We start from the raw sequence: 19,570 nt of genomic DNA on the forward strand, positions 1-19,570 counted from the left end.
TTTTGTAAAAACTAAATGCATACAGTTCTTTACATGTGGCATGTTTCGTACTTTTGTGAACAAGGGTTGCAACGCTTGTTCACTAAAGTACGAGCAGCCCTTAGTGACTCGCCGTCTTACTTACAACTATTCATGATGTCGCCTTTCCGTCTTAGATCTTTTTTAGCATGTGACTTGTAAGTACTGCATCTTTTTCCAGTCAGTACAAACTTTAATTTTATTAATGTATTGTATACCTAATATGTTTTAGAACAGCTAGTCTAATTCTGAAGACAATGCTCATAGTAGCGTCGAAACTTGGTCAATTTTGACTTAATATTTGTGACCTAGGGCTTATTTGTTCTAGTATAATATTTCTTTGTTTTGTAGTTTATCATTTTCATATATGTATTTTGTTAATTGACAATAATAAAGAACTCATTATTATGGTACAAATCATTAAAGTAATGACAATCTGTAAAGGAATACTTATTATTTTACATCATTCACTTAAAATGAATGAAATATTTTCACATAATACACATGAAGGACAACACAATATAAAGCAAGATTCGGTAGGCTTTCAAATTGTGGCAGGTCATCCTCTTAATATCCCAATTTGTACCAAGCATATTTCAGTGTACTGGAAAACTTTGGCGAAAAGAACTATTTATGTAGTAGTGACTGCAACTTGATTATATTGTTTGACAAGTGGAGACTGACATCATGATCATTCATCAGAACTACATCTGAAACACTTCTCACAAAATTCTTCCAACATCAAAAGCAGTATATGTGCAATGGCTGTACATTACCATTGAACATTTTGGGATCGCCAGATGAACGAGTTCGTTGCCCTCAGTAATGACGCTCAAAACGCTTTTTTCATGTTGACCATCACTCTTTTAATAGTTTTGAAAGAAACTGGTGGAAAGTTTTGACTAATAATTTAATAACATGTTTTTGAAGTCCCAAATGTTCTTTCGACAGCACCAGTAATCTTAACCCAGATCCAAAGATATTTGGAAGACTTTTCTTTCCCAGTGCAGGAGAAAAATCTGCCTTATTGTTAGATTCTTGGGGTGGTTAATACGAAAGAACCATTTTGAGCTTTGTAACTGAGGATAAGAACTTTTTAATCACTTGCTCATCTGGTGAAACCAAATGTCCCAATGGGGCAGATATATCCACTGGATGTGTATGACATTCGATGTTGCAAGAACTTTGTGATAAGTTTTTCGTATCTAGTTCTACTGAATGATTATGATGTCTCCGTTTGAGTAACAATATAATCGTAACTTTTTTGTCCACCAAGCTTTTCAAGTATACTGAAATAGGTCTGTTTCAGGTCAGGATATTAAGAGTATCATCTGCCACAGTTTGAGAACCTGCTGAGTGTTGTTTTATATTGTGTTGTATATGATGTGTATTACATGAAGAAATTTAGTTCATTTTATACACATGGTGTAAATAAGTTATGATGTAAGCATTTTGTTTCAGATTGTCGCTATTTTAATGATTCTGTATCATAATAATAAGTTACCTATTATTTTCAATATACAAAATAGATGTATGTGTAATGATGCACTAAAACATTAATGTAAAACACAAAATATTAATTTATAACATAAACCAAAGTAAGTAAAATGAATAATTAGAATAATAATAAACGTTTAATTATTTTAATAAGGTGTGTTCAAAATAAACAGCACTTTGTGTACACTTTATTTTCCAATAATAGTATGTCAAAGACCAGCTTTATTACACTTGAGTGTATGTGGTATGAAGCTTCTTTACTATATGCTGTAACAAAAGTTTTTAGTTTTCAAGATTAATTAAGGGTTGTGGAATATTTTGCAAAATTTCAAATTATTACAAAAATTGATTGTATAGTTTTCAAGAGCTTTAATTGCATTTCAACTTTCATATGAAACACTGTTTTGTGAAGATATTTCCTTTAAACCTACTGTGCCAAATTACCTTCCAGGGTGTGGTGTACCCCTTAAAAGTGAAACTAGGGAGACAAAAAAAAGTATGTATTGTATTATTTTGACCCCTCTACATTCCCACCAAGTTTGATCATGAGCGTTTGTTTAATGGCTCAGAATGTTCCCTTTTAAGTCATAAGAGGTAAGTAGCCCAGAAAATGGAACCCAACATTCGTTGTCAGACCAAGCTAATGAATTTCTAAAATGGCTCTATGACAATGAATCCAAAATCAGCCGGACATAGGGCTCCAAGTTCAAAATGGTCTTTGGAGCTAATTCAAAGAACAGAGGGGGAATAATGGAGTGGTGCAATAACAAAAAAAGGGGCTCTTTTGTGATTCATTGTTGTGTAGAAGTCAACGCAGGTAGCAGTTTTCAGTATACAAAGCCGGTTGTGGTTTTATAGCAAAAAAGTTAAACAGAGCTGAAGTGGCTTCTTAATCCCCAAGGTGACTGATTAGTCACAGCTGTGGTGCCTTGTCTGCGAAGTTGATTCAATAGTCTGATAGACAATACAGTGATATGTATGAATCTGGTCTCAGATGTTCACCTAAGTTTTTTCAGGTTTTTGAATGTTTGAAGGAGAAGGTGGACTTATATTTCTTTTTGCAGTCTTTACAAATCCCTAGCAGTAATGACAGACTTTGTTCTGATTGTGAGGAAGAAAATGCTTCAGAAGTACCTATACACTAACAGATTATTTTTGATTTCATCACTTTAAATATGGTTCTAATTCATAGACATGTCTTGTGTTGTGATTACACTGAAGGAACCTTTGTTCTTACACAACCTATAATACTGAATGCATTGACATAAAGTTGCTTTTATTTTCATGAGTTATCGCATTTCTGCAGTGAGATAAATTATTTTTTAAATAGCTGTTGAATAATTCTTCATCATATGTAAGAAAGAAGAAAAAATTTATTGCAGGTGCTTTTTATCTACAATTTTTTGTTCAAAGTTCACAGACAAGTTACGTTGAAATGTATCCACATTTTTCTGTTTTAGAATGGATTTTTTTGTGAAGCCTACAGTACAACAGGTTACATCCAAAGTTAAAGTGGACAACCTTGTCATTAAGGTATAGCCACTAAATCAAAATTGAAAGCTGATTCCAATGAACTGCAGGCATGAAACATAAAATTCTGATACTGAGAGGAACATCATAAAATTCAAGCAAAAAGTTGACACTTTGCATGGTGGCTGATGAGAGTGATTTTAAATAGGAAATACCTATACAGTCGCTCCCATCAACTGCCGCGCCAAGCGTCAACTTAGTTAGTGTATAGTAGCACATAGAAGAAATTTAGAAACACTCATTTGTTGTCACTACCACTATGACTAGAGAGTCAAAACACTACATTAACTACAATAGCATACATGTTAAACAATACTGTAATACTGGGTATAAAATGTAAGAAGGTGTGAGCTGAGTTGCTAATTTGTGTTACTTCAAAAGTCGCTGACAATTTCTTAAACACATTTCAGATTACTTATATTGGAACAGACCAGTGAATGAAACATGTTACCTATGCTGAGTTCAAGGGCCATCCACAGTTTTGTTAAAAAATGGAGCTGAGAAAATATTATGAAGAAATACATGAAACTAATAGACTTGTAGTTCATTTGCCACACATGAGTATGGACTGACTGACGTCACGACTCAGGTCTGTAGGTCTATTTATTACAGATGATTTCATTATCATACAAGTTTAGTGACAAAAATACCAGTACTTAACAGACCTAATCACAGGAATGACTGCATAACAGACATGATCCACTGCAGTTGCAATAAACAGTATAGCAGGCTTCCTTTTGGCATTAAACAGCTTCAGTCGTTAGCACTTCAGTTGTTCATCAGAACTGCGCATGCGCAGAGACGAAAGTGGGACTGCCAGCTGATTGTCACGTGTCTTCTCGACGTTCCTCGGTGGGCGTGGCGCGGCCAGCTCCCGGTTCTGCGTCGCCATGTCCATCTTCATCCGCATCGCCTGTGACGTTTTTCTCCGTAACCTCTGTTACTGCTGCTGCCGAAGTCGACGCTGCTAAGGCCTTCTCGTAACCACGGTTTGGACATACTTCTTTTAGGTACCGGCTGTAAAAGAAAATAGCGTCCGCTACTAGGTTTCGAATATCTCTGTAGAGAACCGTAATACTTTAAATGTATGGAATGTATTTAGTATTATACAGGCAGTAAAAGTTTTTTTCCTTTAGCAGTATCGTGCCTTCATTTCAGCGCTGAAAGTACACTAGTTATGATAAACTGGAATGACGTGACAAGTGTGACAAGTACAAAGCATATTTGCAAGAGAATTACTGTTTGCTGATATTTAAATGTTGACAATTCAGAACCTGACAAGAATAAAATACAGAATAATGAAAAGAAATTTGAGGATCTCTTAGGTGACGATCATTTTAGCTCTATGAAATATAAAGGCATAAGAGACGCAAACCTGACGTTGTACAAGATTTAAGAAAAAGTCAAGACATCTCAATGTTATTTATCGAGCTACGAAAAGCGTCCGAAATGTAAAATTGGGTAAGATCTTCGAAATTCTCAGAAAAATAGGCGTTAAGTTATAGGGAAAGACATGTAATATATGTTTAATATACAAATTGTACAAGACCACGAAGGAACTAAAAATGGAAGATCAAGAACGAAGTTCTCAGATGAAAAGAGCCTATGAAAGGGATACAGTTTTTCTCCTATACTGTTCAATCTGAACATCGAAAAGGCAATGGGGGAAGAAAAATACAGGTTAAGGAGCGGTATTAAATTCCAGGGGATTAAATTCCAGGGTCAAAGAATATCAGTGATAAGATTCACCAATGGTGTTGCTATCTACAGTGAAAGCAAGAAGACTTACAGGATGTAAGAATCGAATGGATAGTCTACTGAGCACAAAATATGGAATGACATTCAACTACGGAAAGAGGAAAGTAAAGAAAAGTAGCATAAATGAGAAGAGTGGGAAACTTAAATCAGAAGTAGACGAAGTGAAGAAATCACATCTTGGAAGCAAAATAACTTATAATGGAGGAGTGAAGCAGATCTGAAAACGCAGAATGGCACAAGCAAAGAGGCGATTCGCAGCCAGAAGGAGTCTCCTAGTATCAAATATTTGCCTTAATTTGAGGAAGAAATTTCTGAATGTACATTTGGAATATAGCATTATGTGGAAGCGAATCAAGGACTGTGGAAAAACTGGAAAAGAAGAGAACTGAATTGAAGCGTTTGAAATGGGCAATATAGAAGGATGTTGAAAATTAGGTGCACTGTTGAAAAACGAGGAGGTTCTCTGCAGAACTGGGGAGAAAAAATTGCAGAAAATACTGAGAAGAAGAAGGGAGAGGATGATAGGACACGTGTTATGATATCAAACTTCGAAGGTACTAAAGAGAGCTAAAGACGATAAAAACTTTGAAGAAGACCCAGAGTAGCATACATTCAACAAATAACTGAGTAAAGTGGTGGAACTGCTGATAATCTGTAAGACAAAGACAATTACGAATAACTTAAACCGAAATAACACAGAGAAAATGTTATGGGGAAGACGAACAAAAGACTTCGCTGATTCAAATGGCTCTGAGCACTATGCGACTTAACTTCTGAGATCATCAGTCGCCTAGAGCTCCAAACTAATTAAACCTAACTAACCTAAGGACATCACACACATCCATGCCCGAGGCAGGATTCGAACCTGCGACCGTAGCGGTCGCTCGGCTCCAGACTGTAGCGCCTAGAACCGCACGGCCACCCCGGCCGGCCAAAAGACTTGGCTTTATTGTCATAACACTTAGAAGGTGCAACAGACCGACTAAAGAGACTGCCTACAGTATGTTTTTCTAACCTCTTTTGAAGTATTGCTGTGCGGTATGGGATATTTGCTGATAGGGCTCATGAAGGACATCGAAAAATTTCAAATAAGGGCAGCTCATTTTGTACAATCGCGAAAAAGGAGAAAGAGTGTCCAGATACGATACACGAGTTGGGGTAGCAGTCGTTAAAACAAAGGCATTTCCCGATGTGGCTAGATTGTTCGAAGGAATTTCAATGACCAACTTTCTCCTCTGAATGCGAAAATATTTTAATGACTTCCACCCAACTAGGGAAAAACTGCGGAAATGCAAGCGTAGGGTGATGCCTCAAACGGAAGAAACATTAGAAATTATAAAAAGTCTCCTCCTGTGAGCATTGAGGAAAGAAGTGCATGGGAAGGAAGCACTAGAACCAGTCTGACGTTAATCAATAAAGTAAATGCGAAGATTGGCGAGACTGAACGAGTTTTAGACATACGAAAAGGAAACTCTTTACACTGACATACAATGACAGAAAAAAAAAATCGCAACACCAAGAAAGGATCATGCAACTTAAAAGAAAGTAGGTAGACGGGTTTGTACATGTGGAAGATGGCGTCTATGCAAACTGCACCGTAATCGAGTAAGTGTGGCCCAGTAACGCCACTATGGGGACGCACATAAGGTTTGTTTAAATACCATCGGTGTTATAAGAATACCTCTATGGCGAAAAGGACGCGATTAACCACAGTAACACAATCAACTGTTACAAATCGGTTACTTCAAGGGTAGCTCTGAACTAGACACTCTGTAGCGTGCATTCCCCTGTCTCCAAACCACCGCCATTTGCGATTTGAGTGGTGTTAAGCGAGAGCTCATTGGGGAAGATGAGGGGGGGGGGGGGGGGAGAAGGCAGAGTGGAGGTCTGTTGTATTTTCTAACGAAAGCAGGTTCTGCCTCAGTGCCGGTGATGGCCTTGTGTTGGTGTTAGAAGGAGGCCAGTTGAAGGCCTGCAACCAGTACATCTGCACACTTGCAATCTTGGAATGGGGTGCGATTTCGTATGACAGCAGGAGCACTCTCGTGGTTATTCCACGCACCCTGACTGCAAATTTGTATGTCAGTCTGATGATTCGTCCCATTGTGGCGCCATTCACGTACAGCACTACAGGGGGTGTTTTCCAACAGGATAACTCTCACCCACATACCGCTGTTGTAACGTAACGTGCTCTGCAGAGTGTTGACACGTTGCTTTGACCTGATCTCCTTACCAGATCTGTCTCCAATCGAGCACATATGGGAAATCATCGGACGACAACTCCAGTGGCATGCACAAACACTATTAACCGTCCTTATATTGACCGATCAACTGCAACAGGCATGGAACCTCATCCTGCAAACTGACATCCGGCTCCTGTGAAACACAATACATGCATCTGTCCATGCTTACACCCAACATTCTGGCAGTTTCCTGGGTTATTAATCAGTATTTCACATTTGCAATGGCTTATCTTGTGCTTACGTTAACCTGTGATCTTGCAGTGTTGATCACAAAATACGAAACGTAGGCGTATGTAGCCCTGAGATTTCATTGCTCTACATTAATTACTTTTTGATGCTGCCAAATTTTCGTCAATGTACGAGGGTGAGTCAAATGAAAACCTTAAGAATTTTTTTAAATATTATTTATTGTGCAGAAGTGGTACAAAGCTATATCACTTTTCAACATAATCTTTTCCAGCTCAATGCAAGTCCTCCAGCGCTTACAAAGTGCCTAAATTCCTTTAGAGAAAATTCTTCTGGTAGTCTGCACAACCACTCATGCACCGCGTTGCGTACCTCTCCATCAGAACGGAACTTTTTTCCTCCCATTGCGTCTTTGAGTGGTCCAAACATATGGAAATCACTTGGGGCAAGGTCTGGTGAGTATGGTGGATGAGGAAGACACTCAAAATGCAGGTTTGTGATTGTTGAAACTGTTGTACGGGCAGTGTGGGGCCTTGCATTGTCATGTTGCAAAAAGGACACCTGCTGACAACAATCAATGTTGCTTTGATTTGATTGCAGGCCGCAGATGATTTTTTAGGAGATCTGTGTGTGATGATGTATGTGACAGTGGTCCCTTTAGGCATGTAATGCTCCAAAATGACACCTTCCGTGCTGATGGTTCTGTTCGGAACTTCTTTGGTTTTGGTGATGAGGAATGGCGCCATTCCTTGCTCGATCTCTTCGTTTCCGGTTGCTGGAAGTGAACCCAGGTGTCGTCCTCAGTAACGATTCTTGCAAGGAAGCCATCAACTTCTCGTTCAAAGCGCCGAAGAAGTTCTTCACAAACATCAACAAGTCGTTCTCTCATTTCAGGAGTCAGCTGCCGTGGCACCCATCATGCAGACACTTTGTGAAACTGGAGCACATCATGTACAATGTGGTGTGCTGACCCATGACTAATCTCTAAACATGCTGCAATGTCATTCAGTGTCACTCGGCGGTTTTCCTTCACTATGGCTTCAACTGCTGCAACTCGTTGAGCCTGACCTGGACGAGGAGCATCTTCCATTTAGTCACACCATTTGCGAACTTCCTACTCCAATCGTGGACTTGCTGCTGTGACAAACATGCATCACCGTACTGAACCTTCATTCGTCGATGAATTTCAATAGGTTTCACACCTTCACTTCGCAAAAACCGAATAACAGATCGCTGTTTTTTCCTGGTGCAAGTAGCAAGTGGGGCAGCCATCTTTATACTTATACTGCGACGGTATGCGTGCATCTGCACTATGCTGCCACCTACAGGCTATTCTGCACGGTGTTTGTAGCACGCTTACCAACTTATAGGATAACGGCGCGAAATTTCGATTTGTTATTACAAATTTAAGGTTTTCATTTGACTCACCCTCGTATATACAGGATGTTAGGAGTATAAGTGCAGATATTTTTACTGGCGACTGAGGACAGTGTACTGAACACCATTACACCAGTATTTACTTCATTTTCAGACTAATAATTGTAGCTGTTAGGACTAGTATGTCTTGTGGTTGGTTAGTATCTCCAAGTGCAGATGGCAAGAGCAAGCCATTGATGTTTATTTTCTTGTGGATCAGGTACTGACGTGTGGACACATGGACACAAAACAGTTAGTATATACTGAAATGGTGTAATCTGTTTAGCGGCACAGTTACGACCATGCAGAAAACATTAGGTAGTAAATTACACGACGTTTTTTGGGGAAAAGTGTCAGATTCAGAGAAAAAAAAAACAACTAACACACTGAAGTGGGTACATATTAAAGTACCAATGATCACATTGTACCTATGCTGTTACCATCCTATATACAAGGTGTTCGGAAATTCCTGTTAAAACTTCTAGGACTTATAGAAGGGAGCGAGTAGATAATATTTTGAATTGGAACCAATGTCTGGAAACGTAATATTTCCCCGCTAGAACTATTTGAATGTGGCCATTTTACAACTGATTAGGTGTGACCCGGTACCTCCCTTGTTTTACAATTTCACTCATTAATAGCCAAAGAAATTGCTTGTATACTCATTGATGGCTTCATTTCAGTGTTATGCAGTACGGCCTCTCCTACTTCCATTGTGCAGCATCTGCTTCGAGCACCACAGTCATGCCTGTGGAAGGTGAAGGTACGCCTTCCCGAAACCATAGCATAACTGTGGCGAAAATGGTATGTGACTGAGTCGGAAGTTATGGAGGACACTCTTGATAAATGCGACGAGCAACTCTTCCACTACTATGAGCTTCATTATTCAGAACGATAATGTCATTGTATTTTGCAAATGTGTTCTCAACCATGTTGCTCTAACACTCACAGACATGTGAATAAGGCTAGAAGGATAAACGTCAAATGACATCAGCCAATCCTATGTAACCACCACCACCATGACTACCCTGTTGCACACCTAACTACCAAACATGTTTTCAAAGGACTGCAGAATGAAAATGGTGCAGTTCCGGATATAGTTCCCTATTCAGAATATTATATACTCTCTTCCCTCTAAAGCCCAAGAAGTTTTTAACGAGATTTTCCGAACAAAATGTATAAGTTGAGCACAATCTCGAAGTTAATATGCAGCAGCAAGTCGACAAAAAGCAAAGTCACCGAGGCACACAAGGCAATTCATGAAAGTTTATGATTGTTAAAATTAGGACAGGTGGAGCGAGATAATTCTCTCTCAGAGATGTTTAGGCCAGTAACAAAGTTTTAAATGAGTCAAACACACAAGCCTTGCAGGCAGAAGAGGAGGACAAGAAAAGGAGGAGGAGGAGGAAGAGGAGGAAGGAAAAGAAGAGGGGTATACTATTAGTAGTTTCGCTAACCATCACATTGCTAGCAAAATAGATATGATGTATGGCATCACTAGGGATAAACTGTATATGTTAGGAAAGCATCCTATACATTTAATCTGGTATTTAATACACTTTGGAGAGAAGGAGTTTTAGCAAACACCTGGTTTAATGGAAATACGAACTGTAGCATATTTTTCCCATAAGATATACGAGTGTATAATGAAATATTATGTATGAATAATGCACGTAGGCTAAACAACATCCAAGATGAACGAATAAAAGGCTTGAATGGCAAGAAACACCTGGATATTATTATTGGACCTGCATTAGAAGCTGTACATGTGGTGGGTAAAAGCACTGACATTACACATAGGAGAATGAACAATCGATTGCTGAAGTACACAGACTACAACGATCCTAACGAAATCTCAGAACATCTATGGCTGTTCACCGTGTTGCCTAGTGCAGGAAATACTGCTCAAATAACGAAATCATGTAAGTCTTTTCAGAACTTCGAAAAAGATGAGTTATGTAATACTTCCAGAGACTGTCATCCAAGAGTTCCATAAACCAGTGGAAAAAAATTCACACAAAGACACGTTATTATACATGGTGGATGACTTATGGCAGGGGATCTCACGGATATGAGGCAATATCACGAGGAAATAAAGGTTTTAACTAGATTTTAATGGTTATACATGTTGTTGTTGTTGTTGTGGTCCTCAGTCCTGAGACTGGTTTGATGCAGGTCTCCATGCTACTCTATCCTGTGCAAGCTTCTTCATCTCCCAGTACCTACTGCAGCCTACATCCTTCTGAATCTGCTTAGTGTATTCATCTCTTGGTCTCCCTCTACGATTTTTACCCTCCACGCTGCCCTCCAGTACTAAATTGGTGATCCCTTTGTAGGGAAGCAGCATACTCACACCTTATAAAATTCACATCAGTCTTTCCATTGTGTGCCAGCCTAGTCCGCTATAACTAGCTCTGACGTCACAAATATTGCGCAATACTTTAAAATGAAGTAAATAACATGAAACGTTTCTGGCATGTCAGGAGTAATACAAAATCAATCTGTGTTGGATATCAGTTCAATAACTTTAACCATTTTCGAAATTTGGATGTTTTATGTAAAAATCACTGGCGCAACAGAAATGAGCTGTAAACTTAAAAATTTATATTTAGATTCCTTTTGCATAATAATTTAGTTGAAACAGTATTCTGGATCTCACAAATTAAAATTTTAGTTGAAATTCATGATTTTCTGGTTTTTGTCTTAGAAATTAGGGAAGCAAGATAGATTAAGTAGGCGAATAAATAAAGCTAGGATGTTTAAATTTAAGTAGAAGGGAGATCCGCTATAATCACGAAAATGTGAGAAGTTTCAACAGAATAACTATAAAACTATAGCTATAGCGTGTCTCCAAAGAGCAAGTTCAGAGCTCGTCTTCTGTGTGTAGTGCAATTAAATTAATTCTCTCGAACAAAATATTTGACTTAGCCACGCCAGACTTTTATTATGATTACTTACTTGTGTGCTGATTGCACAATTAAATTGAAAGCTTCATCGGCCATCAGCAAAGGAAGCAATGATTTATTCGATAACTTAAAGTGGTGCATTACTAGCCCAGCGGCTAGTCGGGAGAGCAGATTTGATCAGGCGTTCCCTTAGCTGTCCGCACTGCAGCTCTATATGTAAGAACGCTGTGCGAGAAAAAGAGAAAGGCCCCAGTTCTCTCCAGACGCTGATTAGCGCACCACCTGTGCCGGGAGTTGCGTCGCGTCGGTATCATTGCTATAAACAGCTTCGGATGCCGTAATAAATTACTCGGGATATGCATAACCATGAAATCGTTTTCGAGTGAAGTGTTAATTCTGGGATGACTTTAATGATCTATCTTCAGATTGCATATGTCGTATTTTCACGTGCCGCCGCAGGACAGACATTCTACCATTATTTAGCATGGCATTTGATGAACATTATCATCAAATTATGGCGAGCATTCACTTAAACATTTAATTTGAACAGTTATAGTGGCATCAGCACATTAGACTCTGAACTGCTCTGGTAGTTGGATTGTGTGGATCCTTTTTGGTCTGTGACTTTCAGAATATAGTGAACATTTTAGAGAGAATGGTTTTTGATTATGAATCCCAGACAATCTCCTAATTCCTCAGAGCTATAAGCTGTAGCTATAAATGTATTTCTCAGATGAAGTGGGCACTAGGAATTCTAATTACAGGCTTCACGTTTTGCTAATCACTTTCTGGTTGCCAATATTGTAGTTAGAGAGCCAGTGTTGGGAACGGCAAACAGCATAAATACAAAACATTTATTCTATTATTCCACCTGCCGTCCCACACCTTGATGTCTCAGAACATGTCCTACCAACCAATCCCTTCTGCTAGTCAAGTTGTGCCACAAGCTCCTCTTCTCCCCAATTCTATTCAATATCTCCTCATTAGTTATGTGATCTACCAATCTAATCATCAGCATTCTTCTGTAGCACCACATTTCGAAAGATTCTTTCTCTTCTTGTCCAAACTATTTATCATCCACGTTTCACTTCCATATATGGCTACATTCCATACAAATACTTTCAGAAACGATTTCCTGACATTTAAAGCTATACTCGATGTTAACAAATTTTTCTTCTTCAGAAGCGCTTTCCTTGCCATTGCCAGTCTACATTTTATATCCTCTCCACTACGACCATCATCAATTATTTTGCTCACCAAATAGCAAAACTCCTTTACTACTTTAAGTGTCCCATTTCCTAATGTAATTCCCTCAGCATCACCCGACTTAATTCGACTACATTCCATTATCCTCATTTTGCTTTTGTTGATGTTCATCTTATACCCTCCTTTTAAGACACTGACCATTCCGTTCGACTGCTCTTCCAAGTCCTTTGCTGTCTCTGACAGAATTACAATGTCATCGGCGAACCTCAAAGTTTTTATTTCTCCTCCATGGATTTTAATACTTACTCCGAACTTTTCTTTTGTTTCCTTTATTGCTTGTCAATATACAGATTGAATAACATTGGGGATAGGCTACAACCCTGTCTCACTCCCTTCCCCACCAATGGTTCTCTTTCATACCCCCTGACTCTTATGACTGCCATCTGGTTTCTGTACAAATTGTAAATAGCCTTTCGCTCCCTGTATTTTACCCCTGCTACCTTCAGAATTTGAAAGAGAGTATTCCAGTCAACATTGTAAAAAGCTTTCTCTAAGTCTACAAATGTTTCTAAGATAAGTCGTAGGGTCAGTATTGCCTCATGTGTTCCAACATTTCTACGGAATCCAAACTGATCTTCCCTGAGGACGGCTTCTATCAGTTTTTCCATTTGTCTGTCAAGAATTCGTGATAGTATTTTGCAGCTGTGACTTATTAAACTCATAGTTCAGTAATTTTCAAATCTGTCAACAGCTGCTTTCTTTGGTATTGGAATTATTATATTCTTCTTGAAGTCTGAGGGTATTTCGCCTGTCTCATACATCTTGCTCACCAGATGGTAGAGTTTTGTCAGGACTGTCTCTCCCAAGGCTGTCAGTAGTTCTAATGGAATGTTGTCGACTCTGGGGGCCTTGTTTTGACTCAGGTCTTTCAGTGCTCCATCAAACCCTTCACGCAGTATAATATCTCCCATTTCATCTTCATCTACATCCTCTTCCATTTCCATAATATTATCCCCAAGTACATCGCCCTTGTATAGACCCTCTATATACTCCTTCCACCTTTCTGCTTTCCCTTTTTTGTTTAGAACTGGGTTTCCATCAAAGCTCTTGATATCCATGAAAGTGGTTCTCCTTTCTCCAAAGGTCTCTTTATTTTCCTGTAGGCGGTATCTATCTTACCCCTAGTGAGATAAGCCTCTAAATCCTTACATTTGTCCTCTAGTCATGCCTGCTTAGCTATGTTACACTTCCTGTCGATATCATTTTTGAGACGTTTGTATTCCTTTTAACCTGCTTCATTTACTGCATTTTTACATTTTCCCCTTTCATCAGTTAAAATCAATATTTCTTCTGATACCCAAGGGTTTTTACAAGCCCCCGTCTTTTTACCTATTTGATCCTCTGCTGCCTTCACAATTTCATCCCTCAAAGCTACCCATTCTTCTTCTACTGTATTTCTTTCCCCCATCCTGTCAATTGTTCCCTTATGCTCTCCCTGAAACTCTGTACAACCCATCTCCTTAAATTCCCACCTTTTTGCAGTTTCTTCAGTTTTAATCTTCAGTTCATAACCAATAGATTATGGTCAGAGTCCACATCTGTCTCTGGAAATGTCTTACAATTTAAAACCTGGTTCCTAAATCTCTGTCTTACCATTACATAACCTATCTGATACCTTTTAGTATCTCCAGGGGTCTTCCACATAAACAACCTACTTTCATGATTTTGCTCTGTGCAAAATTCTACCAGGCGGCTTCCTCTTTCATTTCTTAGCCCCAATCCATATTCACCTACTATGTTTCCTTCCCTCCCTTTTCCTACTCTCCAATTTCATTCACCCATGACTATTAAATTTTCATCTCCCTTCACTACCTGAATATTTTTTTTATCTTATCATACATTTCATCAATTTCATCATCATCTGCAGAGCTAGTTGGCATATAAACTTGTACTACTTTAGTAGGCGTGGGCTTTGTGTGTATCTCGGCCACAATAATGCGTTCACTATGCCGCTGCATTACCCCTATTTGATTTTGTATTTATAACACTATATTCACCTGACCAAAAGTCTTGTTCCTCCTGCTACCAAACTTCACTAATTCCCACTATATCTAACTTTAACCTAGCCATTTCCCTTTTTAAATTTTCTAACCTACCTGCCCGATTAAGGGATCTGACGTTCCACGGTCCGATCCGTAGAACGCCAGTTTTCTTTCTCCTGATAACGACATCCGCTTGAGTAGTCCCCGCCCAGAGATCCGAATGGGGGACTATTCTACCTCCGGAATATTTTACCCAAGAGGACGCCATCATCATTTAATCATATAGTAAAGCTGCATTCCCTCAGGAAAAATTATGGCTGTAGTTTCCCCTTGCTTTCAGCCGTTCGCAGTACCAGCACAGCAAGGCCATTTTGGTTAGTTTTACAAGGGCAGATCAGTCAATCACCCAGACTGTTGCCCCTGCAACTACTGAAAAGGCTGCTGCCCCTCTTCAGGAACCAGACGTTTGTCTGGCCCCTCAACTGATACCCCTCCATTGTGGTTGTACCTACGGTACGACTATCTGTATCGTTGAGGCACGCAAGCCTCCCCACCAACGGCAAGGTCCATGGTTCATGGACATATTCCAAATTCATATGGGCCATACCTGTGAAGGCGATGACTGGTAAGGAAGTTGCAGATGCCTTTAAACAATTGCTGTGGACTGGAGTGAATCGCTACCCAGACAACCTTCAAACTAATCATGGGGGTTAATTCTACAACTGGTGTTCCAAGGCAGTAATAGATTTGTTCAGAATATACCACTACTCGACACTGATTCACATGGAGGCGAAAATTGTGGAATGTCTGAGTAAAACAGTAAAAACCATATGTGGGTTCAGTTTTATCTTTGAGAAATATATCAATGGATCAAGATTCTCCCACATATAATTGCACTGTATAACATCTCTTGATATGACACTATAAAAATAAGGCTTTCTGATGTCTATGATAATGAGCTTTTAAATACAGTATACAATGGCATTAAAAAGATGGATCCATACAGGCATAAATTTAATGTACGTGATGCAGTGCGTATTTCAAATATACAAGACAGCATTTGAGAACACTTAACTACGGAGATATTTACAGCATCCAAAGTGCAATGAAGAAATTCAAGAACTTACATGTTACAGTTTGGCGAAGGTGAAGGAATTTGTGTTGATTTCTAAATCGAGAAATTACAGAGAAGCTTCAAAGCCAACTTGTTTTCATGGAGCAAGTCACAAGGCATTGAGGAAGCAAGGCTTTAGTGAAATGGCTTGGATTTCCATTAAAGCACAAGAACTAAGTGTATACGAAAGACATTGTGTATAACAATGTGTAAAACACTCTAAGCATGCAGTATCATAATGCAGATCATAGGATGCACATCATGCATGGTAAAGGTAGTGAACTCCATAGTTCTCCAACTGAAATACACATACGAGGGTATCATTATTGTGGAACTGGTAAAAGCTGCAAAAGCATCTGGCACACGATGGTAAGGACATTAACCTGCTAGATGAGGTGAGTAAGGAACCTGATTTAGAACACTCTGCAAATAGAACTTTATCAGAACGTCATGTCACAGGTTGAAGCCAGGCGAAAAAAACCAAGCAATTATTTGGATGAATAGATATAGTGTATATTGCAGCGTTCATATCTGATAAAGCAATGCATGCCAAACATCAGTTGGGTGCAAACAATTATGAAAGCCTCTTGTCATCCACTACAAGGCCTGAAGAAGAAACCTTTCAGATGTTTGTCATAGTTGTCAGTGGCTAAAACTGTTCTGAAGCAGAAAGCAGAAAGGAATAAGAAGAACAAGAAGACAGGTTAAAATATCTAGAGTTCTACCAACACCTAAGGCATCAGGTGGAGTTATCCTGTTTTTAATTCCAGGCTTTGCTGCGTTATCAGTCATCACTTCTTTGGGCAGAGACGCTGTGGTCATATGGCAGATGATGAAGAATGCATAGAGTACAGAACATCAATTATAGGAAGCAGAAAGACTTCACAAGCATACGGAATCTATCACTATTGGGAAAGGGCTCTATTTAAAAATATACAGGAAAGGACTTGGACTGCCGATAAGAAAAAAAAAAAAAAATAAGAAAGCTGATAGCCATGCCATCTCAGAAACAACTTACAAATACAGATCTGTTTCAATTAGTCAACAAATTCCGCATCTCAAGATTATGTGGAGTGTTTATGAGGAATACATTTCCAAAGACAATGCTGAAATGTAGAGAATGTGGCGTTGGGAACCCAGATGTTGCCAGACTAAGTGGTTTGAGTATGTTAAGAAGTACGGGAATAATGTGTACTACTTCGACTCATATGGTGATTTACATCCGCCAGTAGAGCTGTGCCATTACTTTAGCGGATAAAAACAAACTGCATACACATTAGTGTATTCGTTGATATGTGGTTGTGATGAATACTTTCGCTTTGAAACAATGATCTGCATCTGAATCTACATGGATACTCTGCAAATCACACTTAAGCGTCTGGAAGAGGGTTCATCGAATCACCTTCGCAATAATTCACTGTTACTCCACGAATAATTCTCTATTATTCCACTTTCGAACAGAGGGTGGAAAAACCGCAGACTTGTTTCGTTCCGTGCGAACTCTGATTTCCGTTGTTTTGTTATGACGATCGTTTCTTCCTATGTAGGTCAGTGTCAACAAAATATTTTCGCATTTGGAGGCGAAAGTTAGTGACTGAAATTTCGTGAGAAGATGCCACTGCAACGACGAAAGCCTTTGTTTTAAAAATGTACACCCCAAATACTGTATCATGTCCATGACACTCTCTGTCCTGGTTATCGACAATACAAAACGTGCGTTCTTCTTTGGGCTTCCTCGATGTACTCCATTAATCTTATCTGGTAAGGATCACACACCTCACAGCAGTACTGCAAGAGGGAATGGCCAAGTGTAGTATTGGCAGTCTCTCTCAATCTTTGGTTCACCTTCCCCACAACATTTTTTATGTATTTTTTCCAATTAAAGTTGTTCGTAATTGTAATTCCTAGGCATTTAGATGAATTTATGGCCTTCATGTTAGACTGGTTTATCGTGAAACTGAAGTTTACGGGATTAGCGCTCGTGTGGATGATCTCACATTTTCCATTATTAAGGGTCATTGCAAATTTTAGCATCATACAGATATCATTTGTAAATCTTCTTGCAATTTGTTTTGATCTTTTGATGGTTTTACTAGACGATAAACGTCAGCATCATCAGCTCAAACTGTCTCCTAAATTGTTTATATAGATGAGGAACAACAGTAGGCCTACAATACTACCTTCGTGAATGCCAGAAATCACTTCTGTTTTACTCGCAATCTTTCCATCATTCACTATGAACTGTCACATCTCTGACGGGAAATCGTGAATCCAGTCGCATTACTGAGACGATATTCCATAAGCACGCAATTTGATTACAAGCTGCTTGTATGTTATAGTGTCAAATGCCTTCTGGAAATCTAGAAATACGGAATCAATTTGAAATCAATATTACATACGAGTAAAGAGCTACTTGTGTTTCACAACAATGATGTTTTCTAACTCCATGTTGACTGTGTCACATCACACCATTCTCTAATACAATATATGTTTCAAAATACTGCTGCATATTGACGTTAATGATACAGGTTTTAATTGAGTGGATTACTCCTATTGCCTTTCTTGAATATTGATGTGACCTGTGCTACTTTCCAGTCCATGGGCACAGATCTTTTGTCGAGTGAATGGTTGTATATAATTTTTAAGTATGGAGCTACTGAATCAGCACACTCTGAAAAGAACCTAATTGGTATATTGTCTGGAATGGAATACTTGCTTTTATTAAGTGATTTAAGTTGCTTCATACTCCGATGATATCTACTTCTAAGTTACTCATGATATTAAATGCGAATTACCTCCCACTGATTGATCTGAGCACCAAGGACTGGAGTACTGCACTGGTCAGTCTTGCAATGTATAGCAGTATTCCAAAAATTACAGAAACGAAAAATAAATTATATCTAGTAAGTGGTGAAGTTTTGGAAATATACCCTGGCTCATTCGATACTGACGATCAAATGCGTTTCTAAAATGATTTGTAAAAATTTCTGATTTATGCACAAATGTCAGCACATTGAAAGCAGAGATATACAAAAGCAGAGCAGACAATATACTTTACCCAGAACGCTTCAGTAGGGTCACTACATGTTTTCTCAAGGAATAAGGTTTTATAGAAGAAATCCAATACATTTTATGAGTCACAGAACTTGTGGACATATTACCAGTAAGCGTAATCTGAGCCAAGTGTAATACTGCAATGAATTCATACTAGACTGACCAGGTGTTTTACAGTACCTACAGGTTCTACCTTATACTAGGCCCAGAATATAAGATCGTTGTTTCCGCAGAACCCCATGTATCTTCCAGTGACTGTCCGGACATTACACTTCGTTGAGATTAATATTCAAGAACAGGAATGAAACTCAGTTGATTTTGTGATGAAGAGGTAGTTAGACGCCTCCACCTGAAGGAATAGGGACGTGATGTCTAAATGTGCATCACACAGTCGTCAGTACATCACTTTGCAACTGAAGCACAGTGCGATAACACTGGAGCATGGCGGTTAGCGTGTAAGAGCACATGAACACCATAACTTTTGACACCTTGCGGATTTATTGGTTGTTTTCCTTTGAATTCTTTTAAACCTAATGTAGATGCGGCAATCTCAAATACAGGGCACTAAATCTACCGCGCTGTAGTACATTGCTCCTCTAG

At 38.9% G+C, this 19,570-nt stretch overlaps 1 protein-coding gene across 1 annotated transcript in view; it reads right to left on the reverse strand.

Moving 5' to 3' along the window:
* Window positions 1–2,899: 2,899 nt before the first annotated feature.
* The window catches only part of LOC126474506 (uncharacterized), a 467,991-nt gene continuing 451,320 nt past the window's right edge, over window positions 2,900–19,570 (reverse strand). The window contains exon 6 of the mRNA XM_050101976.1: window positions 2,900–4,062. Within this exon, the coding sequence (XP_049957933.1) occupies window positions 3,873–4,062 (190 nt within the window). The 3' untranslated portion in view covers window positions 2,900–3,872. The remainder of the gene's footprint in view (window positions 4,063–19,570) is intronic.

This window comes from Schistocerca serialis, chromosome 4, assembly GCF_023864345.2.
Source record: "Schistocerca serialis cubense isolate TAMUIC-IGC-003099 chromosome 4, iqSchSeri2.2, whole genome shotgun sequence".
Taxonomy (NCBI): Eukaryota; Metazoa; Arthropoda; class Insecta; order Orthoptera; family Acrididae; genus Schistocerca; species Schistocerca serialis.